Source organism: Gorilla gorilla, chromosome 20 (assembly GCF_029281585.2).
Source record: "Gorilla gorilla gorilla isolate KB3781 chromosome 20, NHGRI_mGorGor1-v2.1_pri, whole genome shotgun sequence".
Classification (NCBI taxonomy): Eukaryota; Metazoa; Chordata; class Mammalia; order Primates; family Hominidae; genus Gorilla; species Gorilla gorilla.
In genome coordinates, this window is record NC_073244.2 from 53,805,921 (window position 1) to 53,827,943 (window position 22,023).

Sequence of the window (22,023 nt, forward strand, 5' to 3'; positions counted from 1 at the left end):
GGAGCAAAGCATGTGTGAACATGGTTGGAAGGGTTTCTGACTCCGAGGCAGTATTCTATTTCTTCCTTTGACAGAGGACAAGACTGACGCCCAGAGGGGAGGACAAGCGTGTGGTTATCAGCTGGCATGTGGTCCAGCATCCTGCCCACACTCCAGTCCCTAACGCTGGGCCAGGAACACTCCTCCTCCCAGCCCACTGAGGTCCAAAAGCTGGGCATGGTGACGGGCACCTGTAGTCCCAGCTACTTGGGAGGCTGAGGCAGTAGGATCGCTTGAGCCCAGGAATTTGAGGCTGGCCTGGGCAACATATCAAGACCCTCAACTCTAAAAAAAAAATTTAAATTAAATAATAAATAAAGAGTCCTAGAGAGGCCGATGCCCACCTATGCCCTTTCCAGGGCAGTTTAATTGGTATCATTTGTAAAAGGTCTTTTCCATCACCCCCAAAGCCTTTGCATTCCCTTTCCAAGAAGGTGGCTGTTTACTGGTTTTGGCCCCATGTGCAACAGTAGGCCTTGGTATGATGCTGCCATAACACTCCCATGTGACACTCCAGGTGACATCCAAGCGCAAGTCTATGTTCAGCTCTGGACAGCAGGGGGAAGGTGAGAAGAGTCAGGTCTGTAAATTGAAGCTGGGCAGGGCCCTGGCTGGCTGGAGATGTGTGGGCAAGGTGAGCAGGCCCCATGTGCACCCCAGCTCCAGTGCCCACTGATGTGGCTGAAGCCCAGGTTGGGTGTGGTCAAATTAGAGGTCCTGAGAGAGAAGCCCTTAGGCCAAAGAAGTGTGTGCTGGGAAGCAGGCCAGGGAAGAGGCCCAGAGAAGATCTCAGCAGGGGCAGTGTGAGCTTGAGCGAGTGTGTGCACCTGTGAGAGTGCAGACAGCCCAAGATCAGAGATACAATGTGCAGGGGGGCCTTTGGTGAGTGTGTAGCTGTGCCCCTCCCTTCTGAGATACAGGCCCAGCCCCCGCCTCCAGAGGCTAAGGGGGCACACCTGGGGGTAGGAGGAGTCTGGGAAGGAAACTCAGCTGGAAATGGTTTAGGCCTCAGAGCCCACATCCTGTGGGAGGGGCTGTCAAGGGGCCTGCTGTCCTGGTCCTGTCGCAGTCCTCAAAGATGCTAGAGTGACAGTCCTCTAGGGGTAGAGATGGTCGTCCTCCCAGGAGAAGGTGGCCCAGAGACTTGGAGGTGGGATCAATCCTGCCAGTCCTGGATCAGGAGGCCTCTGTCGGGCGCCGCCCCCCTTCCTCCTCCATCAGCAACAGGCGGCGCCGGCCAGCCTCATAGTCAGCCTCATCCACACTGACCAGCAGGCGAACAGCCTCCCGGCCCACAGCCTCTCGCAGGGCCTCAGTCAGGAACACGCCCCGCAGGGCCTGCAGCAGGGCGCCACTCAGGTAGTCGCCCCAGAAGGCGTCCAGATAGGAGAGCTCTGAGAACTTGATGTCACAAACCACGGAGCCCAGGTCCCTTGAGCGCAGCACTGCGGTGGCCTGCCCAAACACGTCCAGCTGCCGCGCCAGCGCCTGGGGCCGCCGGGATGCCACGCCCTGCTCCAAGGCTGGCCCATGCTCGCAGTACTCTGCTCGAACCCGGAGCCGGATGTCTGCAGGGGAAGGAGGGATTTGTCAGGGAGGGGGCCAACACTAGACACACTTATGGGGAACGCCACCCTTCCTCCCTCCAGCCTTCTCCCTCCACCCCCTTCCGGTAGCCTAGTCCTGACACAGCCTCCCCGGCTCTGTGGGGTTCCCTGACCAAATACGTCCTCCTCTTCTCCAGCCCCACCACCTCCTCACTGCTCCAACAAGCCTCCCCCCCGCCAGGGGTGCTCTTTCCCTGGATCTGCACAACACTTGCTCCCTCTCTTCCTGTAGGTCTTTGCTCAAAAGCCACCTTGCCAACAAGGCCCACCTAGGCCAACCTATTTACAACTGTAACCACCCACCCAGCCCTCTCCACAGCATGCCAGGTCCCACACCCTGCTCCATTTTTGTCCAAGGCACTTATCACTTTCTAACCTCCTCTGTCAGTTACTATCTGCTCATCATCTGTCTCTACACTCAGCATGGAAAGACAGATGACAGCAAGGAAGGGGTTTTTGTCTGTTTTGTTCACTTGTGTAACTGCGGCACATAGTAGGCGTTCAATATGTATTTGTGAAGAACTAATGCATGAACTAATGGACTTGCCTTAAGGCAACCAGCCTCACACCCTGCCCCCAAACAATGAGATTCACATGGTGCCAACCACATCCCCATCCCTCCCATCCACCTGAGCCAGCACTGCGGATGCGCAGGGTCCTGACCAGGCCCGGGAGGCTTGCGGCTGGACCTGTGCTGGCTCTACTGGGAGTCAGGTACTCTCTTGCCACAGAGCTGCTAAGATGATGGGTTGGAAGCCCAGAGCTGCTGGGGGCCACTGTGCCAAGAGGAAAGAAGGAAGCCTACGCAGGGCCAGCCCCGGAGATAAAAAGATTCCTGAGGTCATCACATGAGCCCACGATCGTAGCTGGATTTTCAGCTACACTCAACTCCCCTTTTTGCTGAAGCCAGTTTGAGTTGGTTTCTGTCACAACTCTCCCCACATCTGCGCAAAAGAGGTGGCAGCTGTGTACAGGGGACAGGACACTGGACTTCTAAGGCTATCCTGTAATCATGAACTTCACATACCACCTCTCTTCCGGGATTTCTGAATTCCCACCCATCACTTAGGCTAGTGACAATACCCCCTCTCTCTACACACCCAATGAGGCTGTCCTGAGGATCAGCTGTGAGCCAGAAACAGCAGCAGCCAACACTAACAGAGTGCCGACTATCTGCCAGGCGCCAAGTGCTTGAATCACAGAAACTCATTTAACCTATAAATGACCCTGTGGGACAGGTCCTATTATCACCCCCAACTTACAGATGAAAAAATGGAGGCCAAGAGAAGTGAAGTGACTCGCCCAAGGTCACACGGCCAGACAATGGCAGTGCCTGACAGAGGTCATTTAACCTCCTATGTCCCTGAGAGTAGGCTCCTCAATCAATGAAGTGGATTCCCACACAGGAGCCTTCAGCAGTGTGACCTGTGACAAGTCACAACCTCTCTGAACATGGGTTCCTGCCTAAACAAGGGGACAATTCCTACTGTGAGGAGCTGTTAAGAGGATTAAAAAGAGAGCAATGGATAGAAAGGAACAAGCTAGCACTGCACACAGTGTCCAAGGGGTGCTCCCAGAATGGCAGCCACCAACCCCTCTGATAGGTCAATTGCCTGACCCTTGGGGATGCACTAGAATCAGCCCTGTGGGGCAGAGGCCACCTTCAGCCCACTTGACAGATGAGGAAACAAGGCTCTGGGAGGGAATGTCTCACGCTGTGGCTCCCTTCAACTTTCACAGACCATGTCAGCCACAGAGCAGAAAGCAGAATGCAGGGCCCCTGCTCCCCAAGACAACTTCACAGCCCTGCCCACTTCCTCCTCCCACCCCAAACCCTTCCTCTTTCTGGCTCTAGGGGAACCGCATCCTCTCCACCCAACGCCCAGGGAAGCCTGCCCAGCCTCAGCCCCCAGGCCCTCCCATGGCATTCAGACCCAGCTGTCTCTACCCAGACGACCAGATCCTTGACTGCATCCTTGACTCCAGTAAGCAACTGGCCATGACCTCAATCAATGTGGGTGGGAGAGCAGGGGGCTGGGAGGAGCGGCACCTGTTCCAGGCCACCCAGGAGTGGTTGGCCACAGAGGCAGGGCCAGGTGGCAGAGTCCAACAGACCTTGAGGTGAGTCCCAGCTCTGCCACTCTCTAAGCTGTGGGGCCTTGGGCATGTGACCTTACCTCTCTGAGCCTGTTTCCCCATCTGAAACACAAACAAACAAGAGGTCCCTGCTGCACATTGAAGTCACAAGGATTAAATGAGGCAACTCATAAAATGCTTGCTCACAGCCCTACGACAAAGAAGGCTCCCAGAAACAGGAACTGTAATTTCGACACCCAACTCCCTACCCCCATGGCCCTCATCCAGGCCTTCATCTCTGTCTCACGGGTCCCTAAGCCAACCTCCTCCTTGGACTCCTCCAATCCCTGCCATGTCCCCCCATACCCTGCACTCCAGTCACAAGAAAATGTTCCCAACAAGAGCCTTACTTACAAAATGACCTGTCCACCTCCTCCATCCAGAACATTTGCCAAGGCTCAGCTTGTGGGACCCCCACATCCTGCCCAGTTGAATCCTCTCTCAGCTCGTCCTTCTCCCCAGCATGGACCTCTGGTGTAAGTTCTCAATCCACCCAGAGCCCCCACCATGTCAGAGTGGACAGGGTACAGGGACAAGGCCAGAGCAGATCTCCATGCCCCCATCCAATCTCTTATTCAACAGATATTTTATGAATGCCAGGCATGCTAGGGTGACACGAGAACCTTGCCACAAGTGGGACGGGGAGACATGTAACCCACAGTTAGGAAGCACTCCCCACAAGCCAGGCTCTACTCAAGGGCTTTCCTCTCTCAGCCCACCTAATCCTCAGAGTACTTTCACCAGCCCCATTCACAGATGAGCAAATCCTTCAGCAGACCACACTCCCACCTCTGAGCTGGAAAACATGATCATGGTGCACAGGGAAAAGACAGGGAGGTGCCACCAGGCAATAGGAGTAGGCGAGGCTTCTCTGAGCCTCTGCTCCACCCTTAGCACCCAATCACGTGCTTTACCCCTCCCCAAAATAATGACAACAGGTGACAGGTGACACCTGCCTATAGCTTTTACTACAGGCTGGCACGGTACTACATACTTCACATCTGCTGACCCCTTTGATTGTCCCCACAACAATCAGGTGATGCTGTTATTATTCCTTTTCTGCAGATGGGGAAATTGAGGCACACAGGTTGAGTCACCTGCCTAAGGCCACCAGATAGGAAATGGCAGAGCTGGAATTTTACCTCAAGTGTATGGCTCCAGTGCCCGAGCTCTTAACTACCCCTATCCTGTTTGCTACCTCACACAGAACCATACACATCAAATACACAACTAAAAGACATCCTGAGAGCCAGCAGAGAAAATTAGACAGGGTGAGTTATAGTTTAGATTGAAAGGATCAGACAGGATCTCTCTAGGAAATGACATCTGAAGTAAAATGTGAAGGAGGACAAGTAGGTTTAGAAAGAAAAACAGGAGAGAAAAAAAGAATGGCATTCTCAGGAGAGATGAGCATTTATGGAAGTCCAGAGAGAAAATAAACTTCAGGCCTGCACAGGCTGAGGGGCCGGCGTGGCAGGAACGTGGAGGGGAGAAGGGCACTAAGGGAGAACGGGCAGCCAGGTCAGGGAGGCTGATCTCAATCCCAATCGCCAGCAGACTCAAGATTCTAGGGCCTCTGGAAGTGACCACACCTCTCTGTACCTCGGTGGCCTCCTGTGTAAAACAAGGCTCCCCCTAACATCCGCCCATGTGGGGCTACTGTGAGAATTCAAGGCTCAATGCAAGGAAAGAGGGGAGGCCAGGAAGGCCAGGCATGCAGAGAGGACAGGAGGCAGGACCTGCCAACTTAGGGGCGACTCCAGCTGTGCTGTGAAGTGGCAGGTGGGTAGAAACAGGGCCAGGGCAGCAGGCGGGGGAAGGGTCACAAATGGCTGTCCAGGATGGGAGCAGTAGACATGGAGAGAAGTGGAGGAACTGTCCAGTGTGGCCCTGAGGCGGGAGGCGGGAAGAGCACCCAGCACCATGTGCGCTGGACCGGGAGCTGGCTGCATCTTTTCCATTTTGGCAGCTGTGGGGAAAAGTTCCCTGTCCCTGGGAGGGTGGGGGGCAGGTGCCATGCCTTCCTAGAGAGGAGAGCTGCTCCTGCTTCCTGCACTCAGGTGGGCCCAGCACCCTCTTGTCCCCCACTCCCATCTCACCAGTCTCTCTTCTGGGGCAAATGGGACATCAAGTGAAATGGGCTTCTCAGTGGGGGACCAGGGTGAAGTTCAAGGGAGCAGGCCCTGGGCTGGGTGTGTCTGGGAGCCCAGAGATGAACCTCACTCAAGTCGTCCCTCTAAGAGTTCCTAGTTGGGTGGTGATAAGGTTTGGATGTGTGTTCTCTCCAAATCTCATGCGGAAATGTGACTCCAACATTGTAGGTGGGACCTCATGGAAGGTGTTGGATCATGGGGCTGGGTCCCTCATGAATCCCTTGGTGATGAGTGAGTTCTTGCTCTGGTATTTCCCGTGAGAGCTGGTTAAGAGTGTGGCAGCTCCCCCACCCCCCACCTCTCACCATGTGACAAGCCTGTTCCCCTTGGCCTTCCACCATGAATGGAAGCTTCCGGAGGTCCTCAACAGAAGCAGATGCTGGCACCATGCTTCTTGTACAGCCTGCAGAACCGTGAGCCAAGTAAATCTCTTTTCTTTACAAATTACACAGTCTCAGGTATTTCTTTATAGCAACACAAAAATGAACTAACAAAGACGGGCTGGGGAAGAAGAGGACCTGTGCTCCCACAACACTGGGAGATGCTTCCAGCTTTGCTGGAGAGAGGCAGCCAATGTGCTTCAGTGGAGAGACCCCACCCCCGCCCCGCCACCACACCAGGACCAGCACCAGCCCCCTCTGGACAATGGTGGGAACCCTCCCAGCATCTTGGCTTGCCTCCCTCGTCTCTTCTCCACAACAAAGCCAGCATCATCATGTCAAATGGAAAGTTTTTCAACTCCTACTGAGTTCAACTCCTACTGAATTGAGGCAATGAGGAGAAGCTGCCTCCAACTCCAGAGAGGGATAAGCAGCCATCACCTGCTTCCTGATGGAGGCGCACAACACACCCTCAGAAGCGGGACTGAGGAAAACAAAACATCAAACCAGAATCTGATCAAGCCTCTCCATACCCCACTACCCATCTTCAGGAAATACAAAAGACAGGGTAGAACACACTGAATCAACCCTACTGCAGGATACAGTCAGCAAAATCCAGTCTTCGGGAAATGCCACAGGACAACTGCTTTAGAAAAATACAACGCAAGGCGGAGAAAGAGAGATGGTAGGGGAAAGGAGAGACTTCAGAGAACCTACATTTATAAAACAACTGAAAATCTGAGCACTGATCAGATATCTGATAGTAAGGAGTTACTAATCTTTTTTGGCGTGAAACCCTATTTTTATCTTTGGCCAGCCACAGTGGCTCACACCTGTAATCCCAGCACTTTGGGAGGCCAAGGCAGGTGAATCGCTTTGAGCTCAGGAGTTCGAGACCAGCCTGGGCAACAGGGCAAGACCCTGCCTCTAAAAAAACACACAGAAATTAGCCAGGCATGCTGGTTCACACTTGTAGTTCCAGCTACTCAGGAGGCTGAGGCTGAAGAATCCCTTCAACCCGGGAGGCAGAGGTTGCGGTAGGCTGAGATCACGTCATTGCACTCCAGCCTGGGCAACAACAGCAAAACTCCATCTCAAAAAAAAAAAATCTCTTTTCAAGATACACAGTGAAACATCTACAGATGAGATCATAGGGCAACCAGAATTGACTCCAAAATTCCTAATTATCCTAAGATGAGATCAGCCATGAGTTGACAATGGCTGAAGCTAGTCTATCTACTTTGGTATATTTTCCATAGAAAAAATTGCAGGGGCCAGGCGGTGGCTCATGCCTGTAATCCCAGCACTTTGGGAGGCCAAGGCAGGTGAATCGCTTTGAGCTCAGGAGTTCGAGACCAGCCTGGGCAACAGGACAAGACCCTGCCTCTAAAAAAACACACAGAAATTAGCCAGGCATGCTGGATCACGCTTGTAGTTCCAGCTACTCAGGAGGCTGAGGCTGGAGAATCACTTGACCTGGGAAGCAGAGGCTGCAGTGAGCTGAGACTGCGCCACTGTCTGTGCTCCAGCCTGGGCGACGGAGACCCTGTCCCATAATTTAAAAAAAAAAAAAAAAAAAAAAAATTGCAGGGGAGAAGCAAAGCTGATCCTGTCATTCAAATCCTCCAAGTGCTTTCCATAATAAAAAAAAAAAAATGCAAAGCCCAGGCCCTGCAGGATCTGCCCTGGTTCCCTCTCCCGCCCTCACCTCCTAGGGGTCTCCACCCTACTCCTCCATTCCTGTCAGTTTCCTTGCCATCCTCCACGCTGCCCTTGAGCACTGGCACATCCCACTTGGGCCTGTGCTCCCGCTGTCCTCTCCATCGGGAACACCCTTCCCCTGACATCTGAAATCTCTCTCTTGGCTTTCTCCCACCACAGCACAAGCTCAATGAGGGCAAGGTCTCCCACCCTGGCTGACCTAGCATATAGTAAATACCCTATAAATACATATGGAATAAACAAATAAACAAACCCAAGTTTCAGCCAAGCTCTGCCCCCTGCCACTCAGACTAGTGACCGCCTTTCCCTGAGCACGCCTCTTCCTTTGCAAGGTGTCATCCCACCTCAATGGCTGTCTTGAGAATTCAGGGCCGAGTAGTGCCCACCACAGACCCTGAGAGGCACATGGTCGCTCAGATGTCCTGTGTCCAACCCTAGGACCACCAAGGTGTCCTTCCTCACTGTCTCAGGCAGTCGAGAGTTTGTCTAGTTCTATCTCTCAATGGAGGGCAGCTGGCTGGGGGTCACAGGTATCACAGGCGAGGAGGGGTCAAGAATAGCAGGCCTCTTCTTCAGTCAGGCCTCCTTCCACCTCTGGCATTCGGCCTCTCTAAAAAGTAAGCCATTCCATTTTTCAGAGGGAAAAACAGGAGCCCAGATGGGGAGAGCCTCACTCCAGCCCCACCCTGCCTGGTGAGTCAGCAGTCAGACCTGCTCACCCATCTCCCATCAAGACCTAGCCAAGCCCTGGTTAACAACCTCCTCGCCTCGGGAAAGAGACCTGAAGCCTCCCTTGGCCTGTTCCTGTCTTCCTTGAGGCAATGACTCCCTCACCTGCCCAGCCAGCCTGGTGGCTCTGGGAATTACTGGCTGATTCGAGGGGGAGTCACCACCAGGCAACCACCCCCTCAAACCCTGCTGCGCAAGCCCACATAGCTGCCTGAGGACCCAGGGCTGGCTCTCTAGGTCTGTTCCTTCTGACAGCACCCAGCACAGGTTATCTGCTGCCTCATCTACAAAGCAGGCATGATGCCCACTCCCTGGAGGGCCATTATGGGCACTAGGAGGGGGCAGGTGTGCGTGCTTTGTGGGCTGGAGAAAGCTCTGCAGATGGCAGAAGGAAGCACCCCCAGGCCAAGGTCTCCTAGAAGACAGGACATGCCAGCATCTCACCAGCTCCAACGTGGTCTTCTGACCTCCAGCTTCCACACTGGCCTCCTCCACTGAACCCTTCCACTCCCCCCAGGGGCCTCCTCCCCTCCCTCAGCAGCCTCAGCCCTTTGCAGGGGCTCGGCACCACCCCTGGCCTCATGTTTCATTAGGGCACTTGTCACTAGCTGATGCCGTCTGCTACGCTGGCTTATTTTCGAGTTATCTGTCTTGCCCACTATAATGTAAACTCCTGGAGGCTGAGGACTTTCTTCACCTGGTCCAATTCTGAGCCCTCCGTGCCTGGAACAGTGCTTGGCATAAAGATGATCCTAATAAAAACTGGATGAAGGAATTAACAAACCCTTCCATGGCTCCCCCACCCACCGCCCCCTGTAATAAAATCCAAACCTTCAAGGCCCCCCGCCTGCCTCATCTCCCCCTGCTCCCACCCACAAAGCCTCTGCTCCAGACAGTCTCAGCCCTGACCACATCCGGCTGGGGACATTGTACGCATGAGTCACTCTGCCAGAATCACCCTTCCCAGCTCCTCTTCCAGCTTCCTTGAGCTTGTTCTAGACATGGCACCTCCACAAGGAAACTGGGGCTGGCCAGGAGACTCCCTGCACACCCCAGAGCCCCTGCACTCACAATACCCGTGCCACCTGTCACACCAGCCTGGCTGCCACTTCCCTCATCTGTCTTCCCTGCAGTCTGAGAGCTCGAAGACCATATTTGATCCCTTCTGTGTTTCCCAAGCTTGCCCAACTAGAGAAAGGAGTACTACAGTTGAGGGGGTGCTCATTGCTGTGTCCTCCCCACATGACCAAGTGGAATTTCTCAAGAGCAAGGTCAAAGTAGTCTCACAGTGGAGTCCCCAACCCACCCAACCCATCGTGTCTACAGTCAGCCCTATGGCCAGTGCCCTTCCTTATTTCCTAGGTTACTTCTCCTCACCCTCTCCAACACGACCCCCAGGCCAGACCTCTACCTAGTCCTTCTCCACAGACCTCACAGCCTCTTCAAGCGATTAATTTAATCTACTTAACACACGCCTAGCAGAGCACCTACTAGAAGCCCAGTGCATCCTAAACACTTCGAAAACCCTAACTTGCTTATTAACTGATTTTCCAGATGGAGTTAGAGTTCCCTGAAGAGGTATCACATCACGTCACCCTCCTGCTCAAAACCCACTGCCAGTGCCTGGCGCATGGAATAAAATCCAAACTGTCATCCCTGCCGTGGCCCGCGAGGCCAAGCTGCTCCGGCCCCAGCCTGGCTCCTCCACCTGCTCCCACCCTCTCTTGGTGGCACTTATCATTGTCTAAAATGATCTTCAGTTTCACTGGTCACCTGACTAGGTCAGCTCCACAAGAGCCGGGAACCTTGCTGCAGCACTCCTGCCCCAGGCACACTGCACAGCAACAGTGAGAACAAACCCTCGTACAGCGTGTGCCGGGTTGGGCACTGCTCCAGGCATACTGTGGGTAAATTTGTTTTCTCACAACAACCCAAACAGGGAGGTGATTATCAGCCTCACTTTACAGATGTAGAAACTGAGGTGGATGGCTGGGTGCGGTGGCTCACGCCTGTAATCCCAGAACTTTGGAAGGCTGAGGCGGGTGGATCACTTGAGGTCAGGAGTTCAAGACCAGCCTGGCCAACATAGTGAAACCCATCTCTACTAACTAAAAATACAAAAATTAGCTGGGCGTGGCAGTGGGTGCCAGTAATCCCAGCTACTTGGGAGGCTGAGGCAGGAGAACTGCTTGAACCCGGGAGGTGGAGGTGGAGGTTGCAGTAAGCCAAGATCACACCACTGCACTCCAGCCTGGGAGACAGAGGGAGATGGCGTCTCAAAAAAAAAGAAAAGAAAAGAAACGAAACTGAGGCAGAGAGGTTCAATTACTGGCCTGAGGTCGGACAACTTATTTAAGTGCCAAGATCAGGATGTAAATCAGGCAGCCTGATCCAGGATCGTTGTTTTTTTACCCCTTGATATGCTGCCACTGCACAAGAAATGTCTGAATAAGTAAACCCCGGCAGACGTTTGCTGAATACACAAATGAAACTAGGGCAGGGGGTTGTCAGGAAAGGCTTCCTGAAGGAGGTGGCACAAGATCTGATCCTTCAATGGACATGTAGACAGGTAAGATGGCGAGAGAAAGGACAAGAATTCCACTGTGGTGAACGAGAGCTGACACCCATCTGCCAAGTGTGTCACATCCCCCAGAAAAATGCTCATTTCTCCCACCCTCTGAACCCACCCGGGGCACTCTACATGCATTGCCAAGGCCTACAGACACCTACCACAGGTCACTTTGCCTTCAGAGGAAGGTCTGGCGGGCTCTGGCTGCTGCTGGGGTGCGGCTGGGGCCCCTCTCCGCCGCCGTCTGGCACCACCACTGGGCCGGCCCCGACTCCGCCGCTGCCGCTTGGTTGGGGGGGAGCCTGAGGGGAAAAAAATGGGGCAAGTTGAGGACCAGGATGACAGCTAGAGTGCCCAAGTGTATGCCTGGAAAAGAACTCAAGGTGTTCTCAGTGCTGAGACCCTGAGTGAGCCACTCTGCCTCCCTTCTTCAGTGGCCCTGTCTAAAAGATGAACAGTACCACCTAGCATCATCTAGAAGGGCAGATGAGTACACCCCAGCACGCTGCAGCAGGCTCACTCCAGGTGTGATGTGACCCTAGAGAAATCCCTGCACACTTACACCAGGAGACACACACGACAACCGCCACCAGGGCATTGTTTATCATGATGAAAACCTGAGAACAACATATCTGGCAAGAAGAAACAGGAATATAGGGAGATGTCCAGGATAGACTGTTTAAGGAAATAAAGCAAGATACAAAGTAAGTGTCTACAGTGTGCTGTACTTTGCATAAGGAGAGAAATTAAGATTATATATATTTGCAAAATGAAACACTAGAAGCACAGACTAGAAAAGAATGAATTGGGGGTGAGGGGCGCCCAGCAGTAGAAGTGACATGTCTAAAAATACTTTTCATAGTTTTTTTTTTTAAGACCGAGTTTCGCTCTTGTTGCCCAGGCTGGAGTGCAATGGCACAATCTTGGCTCACTGCAATCTCCGCCTCCCGGGTTCAAGCAATTCTCCTGCCTCAGGTTCCCAAGTAACTGGGATTACAGGTGTCTGCCACGACAACCGGCTAATTTTTTGTATTTTAAGTAGAGATGGGTTTCACCATGTTGGCCAGGCTGGTCTCAAACTCCTGACCTCAAGTGATCCACCTGCCTCGGCGTCCCAAAGTACTGGGATTATGGGCATTGAGTCACCAAGCCCGGCCCCACACTTTAGTTTTGACTTTTGACTCATATAACCGATTTACACACTTAAAATGTTAAAATGAAATAAACCATAAAATTAACACAAATAGGCCGCACACGGTGTGGCTCCCGCCTACAATCCCAACACTTTTGGAAGGCCGAGGTGGGTGGATCACTTGAGATCAGCAGTTCAAGACCAGTTTGACCAACATGGTGAAACCCTGTCTCTACTAAAAATACAAAAATCAGCTGGCCGTGGTGGCGCCTACCTGTAATCCCAGCTACTGGGGAAGCTGAGGCAGAAGAATTGCTTGAACCCAGGAGCTGGAGGCTGCAGTGAGCCGAGATTGTGCCACTGCACTCCAGCCTGGGTGACAGTGTGAGACCCTGTCTCAAAAAAAAAAAAAAAAAAATTAAACACAAACAGAAGAAAATGAACCTGGTCGGATGTTGTGGTTCATGTCTGTAATCCCAGCCTACGGCCTAGGAGTTCAAGACCAACCTGGAACCCGGGCAACATGGAAAAACCCGTCTCTATTAAAGTAAAATAAAAATTAGCCGGGTGTGGTGGCACGTGCCTGTAGTCCCAGCTACTTGGGAGGCTGAGGTGGGAGGGCTGCTTGAGCCCAGGAGATCTAGGCTGCAGTAAGCAGTGTTTGCGCCACTGGACTCCAGCCTGGGAAAGAGAGCTAGACCCTCAAAGGGAGAAGGGAGAAGAAAAGGAAGGAAGGAAGGAAGGGAGAGAGGGACGGAGGGAGGGAGGGAGGGAAGGAGGAAGAGAGGGAGGGAGGAAGGGAGGGAGGGGATTGTATACATAATTGGTAACAGGAATACTCAGATGAAACAATTATTCAAGTAACTTGAAGAACATTCTGACTGTAAAATCTCAATGGGATATGCTCAGAGAACAAGAAACACAAATAAAATCTATATTTCATTCACTAGATACAGTCAGCAGTTGTACTGACTTTGTTATTTTGATGCTATTTAATTACTGTTGTAAAATAAATCAAACAAACCCACATCTTAATGTTATTAAGAGGAAAGACTTTTAGTATAAAAAAGTCTGGCTGGGGCTGGGTGCAGTGGCTCACACCTATAATCCCAGCACTTTGGGAGGCCGAGGCGGGCGGATCACCTCAAGTCGGGAGTTCGAGACCAGCCTGACCAACATGGAGAAACCCTGTCTCCACTAAAAATACAAAATTAGTCGGGCGTGGTGGCACATGCCTGTAATCCCAGCTACTCAGGAGGCTGAGGCAGGAGAATCGCTTGAACCCGGGAGGCGGAGGTTGCGGTGAGCCAAGATTGTGCCATTGCACTGCAGCCTGGGCAACAAGAGTGAAACTCTTTCTCAATAATAATAATAATAATAATAATAATAATAAATTAATTAATTAATTAAAAAGTCTGGCTGGGAGCAGTGGCTCACACCTATAATCCCAGCACTTTGGGAGGCCAAGGCAAGCAGGTCACCTGAGGTCAGGACTTCGAGACTAGCCTGGCCAACATGGTGAAACTGCGTCCCTACTAAAAATACAAAAATTAGCTGGATATGGTGGTGTGTACCTGTAGTCCCCGCTACTCAGGAGGCTGAGGCAGGAGGATCGCTTAAACCTGGGAGGCAGAGGTTGCAGTGAGCTGAGATGGCGCCACTGTACTCCAGCCTGGGTGACAGAGTGAGACTCCATCTCAAAAAAAAGTATCTGTAATGTTATTGTTTCTTTGTTTAGAGTGGGGATCTCGTTCTGTTGCCCGGGCTGGAGTCCAGTGGCATGCCACCACACCCGGCTCGTTTTTTTTTCTCTGAGACAGGGTCTTGCTCTGTCACCCAGACTGGAGTGCAGTGGCGTGATCTCAGCTCACTGCAACCTCCACCTTCCCAACTCAAGCAATCCTCCTACCTCAGCCTCCTGAATAGCTGGGACTACACGTGCACATCACCATGCCAGGCTAATTTTTGTATTTTTTATAGAGACAGGGTTTTGCCATGTTGCCCAGGCTGGTCTCAAACGCCTGGGCTGAAGCAGTGCACCCGCCTTAGCCTCCCAAACTGCTGGGGCTACAGGTGTGAGCCACTGCACCCGGCTAGGTTTTTTATCTTTTTAGACACAGGGTCTTACTATATTGCCCAGGCTGATCTCGAACTCCTGGCCTCAGGCAATCCTCCTGCCTCAGCCACACAAAGCACTAAGATTACAGGCATGAGCCACCAAACATGGCTATAACATTAATCTTTAAAATACTAACAGAAACTTTTTGAAAAGTCAAGTCTCTAACACTGTTCACTGAAAGAACCTAGAAACAATATACACACTCAGCACCCAGGTTTTGGTCTCTAAATACCACAGCTTCCTTGAAAAACAGCTGATTCTAGGGTGCGGAAGGGAAAGTTCAAAATCAGCTCAGGACATCTTGCAGTGCCACAAAGCAGGAAGCACACAAAGAATGATACAAACACATGAAGAAGACACAAGAGGCTAGCCAGTTGGAACTGCAGGAAGACTGACTGACTGTAACAAGTCAGTAAATAGTGTATGGGTCTATAGTGACACTCAAACTCAAAGGGGCATTGGGGGAATACCTCTTGAAAGAGAAAGGAAAAAGAAAAAGAATTAGAAAAATCACCATTTTGCAAACACCAATGTGATAACTGGTTCAGGCAAAGCTCATAGATGTGAAACCCACTGAGTAAATGGCTATTAGGGAACAGGATATGCCAAAGTATCACCCCACAGACTGTTTACTAACCATGAGAACTAAATGTCCCTTCACAATGGACAAACATGGCAGATATCCCCTTAACCAAGTGACCAAACTTTCCCACATCAGAAAAGCCAGGCCGTACATGCCTGGAGATGTACTCCAATATGAACTAGATGGCAGCAACCAAGGATTATTCCTGCTAAAGACGTGTAAACTGAATCTAACCAAGCCTCAGACACAATTCCCATTTAAAAAAAAATGTAAGGGAAAGAGGGACGAGTTACATAACTCCATCAGGAAAAAAACAGACAGATAAAGAAACAATCAGGACATTCTACAAAACAACCGGCCTGCTAGGGTGAATAAATCAATGTTACAGGAAAAAGAAAAAGGTATGGGGTGTAGGGGCAGTTTCTGTGCTATAGCAGGAGACATAACAACTGAATGCATACCAACTCAACTATGAATAGATTCTGAATGGCCCCACAATCTGGGGATTTTTGAAAATGGACCATTAGAATATCAGAGAATTCGTGTTTACTTTCTTAGGTATAATAGTCTTAAAGTGGTACAGGAGAATATCCTTATTCTCCACGGATGCCTAATTTAGGGGTAAAGCATCCTGATGTCTGTAATTTACTTTCAAAGGGTTCAACAAAAAATCCAGAATTACGTATACACATAAAGCAAAAGTAGCAAAATCTTAACAATTATTGAACCTAAGTGGAAGATGTTAACTGTACTAATCTTTCAACTTGTATGTTTGAAATTTCACATAATAAAGAGGGGTGGCCAGGGCGCAGTGGCTCAAGCCTGTAATCCCAACACTTTCGGAGGCCCAGGTGGGCAGATCTCTTGAGGCCAGGAGTTCGAGACCAGCTTGAACAACATGGTGAAACCTCATCTCTACTAAAAATACAAAAAAATTAGCCAGGCATGGTGTCATGCGCCTGTAGTTCCAGCTACTTGGGAGGCTGAGGCAGGAGAATTGCTTGAATCTGGGTGGCAGAGGTTGCAGTGAGCCGAGATTGCACCACTGCACCCCAGCCTGAGTGACAGAGTGAGATTCTGCCTCAAAACAACAACAACTAAAGGTGGCTGGCATGATGGCTCATGCCTGTAATCCAGCACTTTGGGAGGCTGTGGGAGGACTGCTTGAGGCTAGGAGTTCAAGACCAGCCTGGACAACAAGGGAGAGACCACACCTCTATAAAGGATGAAAAAATTAGCCAGGCATGGTGGCATACCCCTGTAGTTCTAGTTACTTGAGAGGCTGAGGTGGAAGGACAGCTTGAGCCCAGGAGTTCAAGGCCGCAGAGAGCCATGATTTCATCACTGCACTCCAGCCTGGGTGAGAGACCAAGCCCCTATCTTGAAAAAGCCAAACAGAAAAAAACAAAAACTGGGGGTGGTGAGAATAAATAAGTTAATTGGGGCATGGCAATTAAAATAATACAATTAGAGATACTCAGCATGAATAAATCTCAGACACATCTAGCAAAGACAGCCAGGTGCAGAGTAATATCCACAATGTAATACCATTTAAACGAAACACGAAACTATGTGCAACAATTCCGTATGTTGCTTCAGAACAGAGTATCTGTAGCAATAAACACACACACACACACACACACAGTGAAAATGAGACAGAATAACCCCTCAGGCCCCTTCCTTGATGGGCACAATTCATAAGGAAAAGAGGGATGCTGCCATTACACCCACCCAGCTGGACTCACCTGTCTCCCACTGACCCTGCTGAGAATTTGCAGAACTGCTTGACTGCCGACGGCGACGGCAGCTACCCTCTGTCCTCTTTGAAGAGCTGGAGGTGCCATAGCTATAGCGTTCTGGAGACACTGGAGGAAGAGAAGAACAGGAAGAAGCATTCAGCCTCCTGGCCCTAATTCCCACCCCTGGAAGAATGCCTGCACCACGAGGTGCCTAAGTTCCCCAGAAGTCAGAGCCCAAATACCCACTCATTCTCAAACACCTCCTGCAGAGGTTGCTCAGATGCCTCCTAAGAGAGAGAACTTATCACGACTTGGGGCAATCTAACCCACGTCTACGGCAGCTCAAACTGTCAAGGTTATTCTGTTGATAGTCATGGTGAGGGTCCCTGTAATGGCCCTTTGCCCTGGCATCAACTGCCCCCAGCTCTCCCCAAGGAGTAAGCAGGCCGCTGTGCAGGCTTCCCAAATCTTCTCTTCTAGAGCGTGATCTTCAGACATAGATATCCAAAAATGCTGTCAGCTCTTCCCTAGAGCTGTCCTTCTCCTGCTTATCTAAATCCTGTGGGCTTACTCTGGGCCAGGGAAGGCCATAATCCCCCCTCCCCAAACTAGCCACTGCCCCTTTAGTAACCCAGACAAAGGCTTGGTCTATGCATGCACAGGGCTACCGGCAGCCTGAACCCCCCCCAGCTTCTCATGTGAAGACTGCTATCCTCCAGGAGCACTTCCTTCACAAGGATTAAGGGCATCAACTCTGGGGACAAGTTGGCTGGGTTTGAATCCTGGCTCCCACACTTCCCAGCTACGTTCTCTGCAAGCCCCTTCATGACATAACTTCTTACCTCCCTCTCTTCCCTAGCTTGGGTCCCCTCTGCTCCTGCCACACTGGCCTCTGATGATGCCAAACTCATTCCCACCTCAGGCCTTGGATGCTCCCTGGGATTTTCTCCCCTGGGGTCTATGCATGGCTGGCAGTGCAGCCTCAGGCCAAAGCCTCCCTTCACCTTGCTGCTCTCCTGACTCTCTCTATTCCATTACTTTTAGTCTTCCTACAACAGCGTCTAAAAATAAGTTCTCTTATTATCTGATTGCCCCACTAAACTTAAACTTCATGGAACAAACACCTTGTCAGCTCCATCATCCTGTATCCCTCCTAGGCCCAGCAAACAGGATTGTTATTATACGTGCAAACTGCTTAACTTCTCTGAACTTGTTATTTTCCTGGTTACAGTGAAGACAGTAACAGGACTTCCTTGTGAGATTACTGGGAGACTATAAGGCACTAGTTCATATGAAGGGCTGACAGCTGTGCCTGGCATGAAACAAGCCCTCCGTAAACAGTAGCCAAAATCATCATCACTGATGTGGCCAAATTCCCAAAGCCATGCTTTCTTCCTCTTATGTTGCTCATTGATATTGTGGAAAGAGAGAGTAGCAGAATGGGACATAAGCTGCCTGATATGGCACTGTCCGTATCAGGGCACCAGGGAGGCCCAGCGGGAGCCAGGCCCTTTCCTCCCAGGAAGTGTGACACCCTCCCATTCAACCGTACCTGGCCGGCGCCGCTTGCGCGCCAGGTGCGGCAGCAGGTCGTGGCGGGCCAGCACGCGCAGGAGTTGCCCCAGCAGCCGCAGGTTGCTCTCGTCGCACTGCCCGCGGCGCTCCAGCTCCAGCAGGAGCTCTAGGCCGCTGCGGGCCCGGGCTAAGCCTCCGGCGGCGCCAGGAGCCTCATCCAGCAGAAAGGCCAGGAGCTCCAGCTCGCACTCGGTCAGTTGCCCGCCCACCACCTCGAACATACGGTGAAGCGACAGCATCCCGTAGTAGTCCAGGCACTCATCCTCCTCCCAGCACGGGGCCGAGGTCGACCCGGATAGCGCCATTCCCGGGGGAGGGAGGCGGAACAAGCTCAGAACCCGGCCTAGAACCCACACAGCGGGGAGGGGGCAGTGGTCAGCGACGCGGAGGCCCGAACCCCACACCGCCAGCGCGTCTCCCCCGCCCAATCGCGCCGGGCAGGGCCGCTCCCGCACCCCCAACCGCCTCGGCCTCCCCCTCCCCCGGGAGGGAATGGTCCCGCCCGAGATCCCCTAAGAACAGGTCGGGACGCCGGAGCCCGCTCGGCTTCTGCCCCCCCTACCGTGCTACGTTCGGAGCTCGCCTTCGGACCTGACCAAACGATGCGGCCCAAACAAGCCTCGGGGCCCACCCCGGGGCTCCCTGCTGACTGCCCCTGACTCTGGGTAGGAATGCCCAGACGAGCCCCTTTTCTCCGTCCAGTGGTACCGTCTGATGAGTCCCGCGGCTCTACGCAAGTGGTACCTCCCGAAAGTGACCCTCTGCCCCCTACACAGAGGAGCGACCCAGGCAGCCCCTTTGCTCCACACAGGTGGTACCGTCCGAACCCGACCCCCTCGCCATGCAAGGGCGGCCCCGCCCGCTCCCCAGAGTCCAGGTGGTCCTGTCTACCCGCCACCAGTCACCATTAGGCCTCTCTGGATCCTCACCAGATTCTGACGTCCGGTGACTCCTGGGCGACGGCCGCAGCCACTTGTTTTGGATCTTTCTGGCACCTTCTCTATTATTACGCCTGCGTCACCTCGCCCCTCCTCCTTCCCCCAACTCGCGCAGGTGCGACCGCCACGCCCCTTCGGCGCATGCGCAGAACGAGGCCTCCAAGCCCCGCCCTTCCTGGGCCGCTTGACCTGCCCCCAACCGAAGCGTCTTGGTTCGCGAGTGCTGCGCTTGCGCAGAGCGAGAGCACGCCGCCTCTGGGGCTGTATCTGGTACCCGGTTCCAGGTCCCTACTTCCCGCCCGTGACTCAAGCCACCGGGGCCATGTAGCGCCACGTCACGAGTAGTTGTAACTACTCATCTCATAAACTACAGCCCCCTCCTGATCACGAGCTAGACGCCCACATCACCACTGCCCCTAGTTGCCGTGGCAAAGTAACACAATCACTACTTTCCCGTCTCCCAGTAACTCCCAGGCCTTATATGATCTGGTCCTGGGCACTCCTCCATTAGATTGTCCCTCACTTCTAGTGACAACCAGGGATCTACATCTCAACTGTGCTCTCTCGTGATCCCAAATGGAAATCCCGCCCCCCCACCACCACCCCCGCAGTCTATAAGTTCCTTCCCCTGATCAAAACCAGAATTCCCTCATCTCACGTTCAGGACGGATACCTCCTTCCAAGCGGCAACAGAACCCTCCATTCCGACTGTGTACATCTCGATGGCGTCCATCACGACCCCCATCACAGTCAGATGTCTCCACCCAGAGCCAAAACGGCCCCTCCGTAACCCCTTCCAATCTCTGCCCTCCAGCGTCGCCCAGATACCCGCTCCCTAACTTGCAACAACTAGAGAGGGTCTGTCAGGGAGTCTAGGCTGTGGTGTATGCGTGTCCCCTTACCGCGGGGCCTTGGGTGTGACGGTCGCCACGCCCCCCACTTAGGTGACTCAAGGTCAGGACCTGCATGTACTTGAGACAAGTCCCCTCCCTGGACCTCTTCCCACCCCCGCAATTAACTCCTCTTGGGAGTCGGGAGATCTGGGTCCTGCCTAGCACTGGCCCAGTACTGGCTCTGCCTGAGCTGTAGCAGTGAATTCAAAAGAATCAGCTGGGCGCGGTAGCTCACGTCTGTAATCCCAGCACTTTGAGAAGCCGAGGTGGGCGGATCACACGAGGCCAGGAGTTCGAGACCAGCCTGGCCAACATGATGAAACCCTGTCTGTTCTTAGCCGGACGTGGTGGCACGCGCCTGAAATCCCAACTACTTGGGAGGCTGAGACAAGAGAATCTGTTGAACCAGGGAGCAGTGAGCAGAGATAGTGCCACTGCACTCCAGCCTGGGCCACAGGGCGAGACTTTGTCTCAAGAAACAAACAAACGCCGGGTGCGGTGGCTCACGCCTGCATTCCCAGCACTTTGGGAGGCCGAGGCGGGCGGATCACCTGAGGTCGGGAGTTCGAGACCAGTCTGACCAACATGGAGAAACCCCATCTCTACTAAAAATACAAAATTAGCCGGGCGTGGTGACGCATGCCTGTAATCCCAGCTACTCGGGAGGCTGACGCAGGAGAATCGCTTGAACCCTGGAGGCGGAGGTTGCCGTGAGCCGAGATTGCGCCATTGCACTCCAGTCCGGGCAACAATAGCAAAACTCTGTCTCAAACAAACAAACAAACAAACAAGACCGGACGCGGTGGTTCACGCCTGTAATCCCAGCACTTTGGGAGGCCGAGACGGGTGGATCACCTGAGATCAGGAGTTCGAGAGCAGCCTCACCAATATGGCAAAACCCCGTCTCTACTAAAAATACAAACGTTAGCCGGGCGTGGTGGTGGACACCTGTAATCCCAACTACTCGGGAGGCTGAGGCAGGAGAATCGGTTGAACCCGGGAGGCGGAGTTTGCAGTGAGCCAAGATCGTGCCACTGCACTCCAGTCTGGGCGACAGAGCGAGACTCCGTCTCAAACAAACAAACAAACAAACCCTCCAAGAAATCCCTTCCCCTCTCTGGGCCTCAGTTGCCCTACTTGTGAAACAAATGGATGGCAATGGTAAGCTACGGAAGCATAGTCCTGGGCTAAACTCACAAGGGGGCCTGGTAAGTGACTATCATTAAATCAAACGAAGAGTAGGGAGAATAGGAAAGCAATTTAACAAACTGTGAAGGATTCTGTCTTGCTAAGTGGGTTGTAGTGGGCGCCTACAGTGTATGAGCGCTGTGCATGTGTGATATCATCCAATCCCCTAAACAACCTTTGAGGTGGCTGTGACTCAAGCTCACTTCACACCAGTAAAACAGAGGCCCGGAGAGGAGAATAACTCCAAGTGTGTCGGGCTCTAAAGCTGTACTCTCAGAAATGCTCCGTCTCTTCAGCTTTGAAATGACATCTCTGTCAAGGTCTCCCGCCGCCCAGTTCACTCCATGGGCCCAACGCTCACCAAAGGTTGCCCGAGTTTCTGTACAGAACTTGCCGACGCTTAGCCCGGGAGCGACCCAGAGAAATGCGCAGGCGCATCTCCTCGCCCTGAGCCCCGCCCACAGGGCGCAGATGTGTGCGTGGATAACTCCCAGAGCCCCGCCTGTGTGGCAACACGCAGG

General features: G+C 52.7%; 1 protein-coding gene across 3 annotated transcripts; it reads right to left on the minus strand.

Annotated features, from left to right (window-relative positions):
* Nucleotides 1–378: 378 nt before the first annotated feature.
* DEDD2 (death effector domain containing 2) lies at nucleotides 379–21,941 on the minus strand. 3 transcript variants are annotated; one of them, XM_004060833.4, is made up of 5 exons: nucleotides 21,864–21,941; nucleotides 18,461–18,826; nucleotides 16,915–17,034; nucleotides 11,497–11,637; nucleotides 379–1,607 (listed from the first exon to the last, which is right to left on the minus strand). In XM_004060833.4, exons 2-5 carry the CDS (start codon nucleotides 18,786–18,788, stop codon nucleotides 1,216–1,218), a joined length of 981 nt encoding a protein of 326 aa, XP_004060881.1. In that variant the 5' UTR covers nucleotides 18,789–18,826; nucleotides 21,864–21,941; the 3' UTR covers nucleotides 379–1,215. The 3 variants fall into 3 exon arrangements, with proteins under 3 accessions (XP_004060881.1, XP_004060880.1, XP_055225560.1); XM_004060832.4 differs by lacking the exon at nucleotides 21,864–21,941 and adding an exon at nucleotides 19,413–19,930; XM_055369585.2 differs by lacking the exon at nucleotides 21,864–21,941 and adding an exon at nucleotides 19,046–19,410.
* Nucleotides 21,942–22,023: the final 82 nt, after the last annotated feature.

Coding starts and splice junctions, on each gene's coding strand:
- DEDD2 (XM_004060833.4), bottom strand. CDS start 18,788: ATGGCGCTATCCGGGTCGACCTCGGCCCCGTGCTGGGAGGAGGATGAG. Junction 17,035..18,460: donor GCGCAAGCGGCGCCGGCCAG/GTACGGTTGAAT, acceptor CTCTTCCTCCAG/TGTCTCCAGAACGCTATAGC. Junction 11,638..16,914: donor GCAGGGTCAGTGGGAGACAG/GTGAGTCCAGCT, acceptor TTTTCCCCTCAG/GCTCCCCCCCAACCAAGCGG.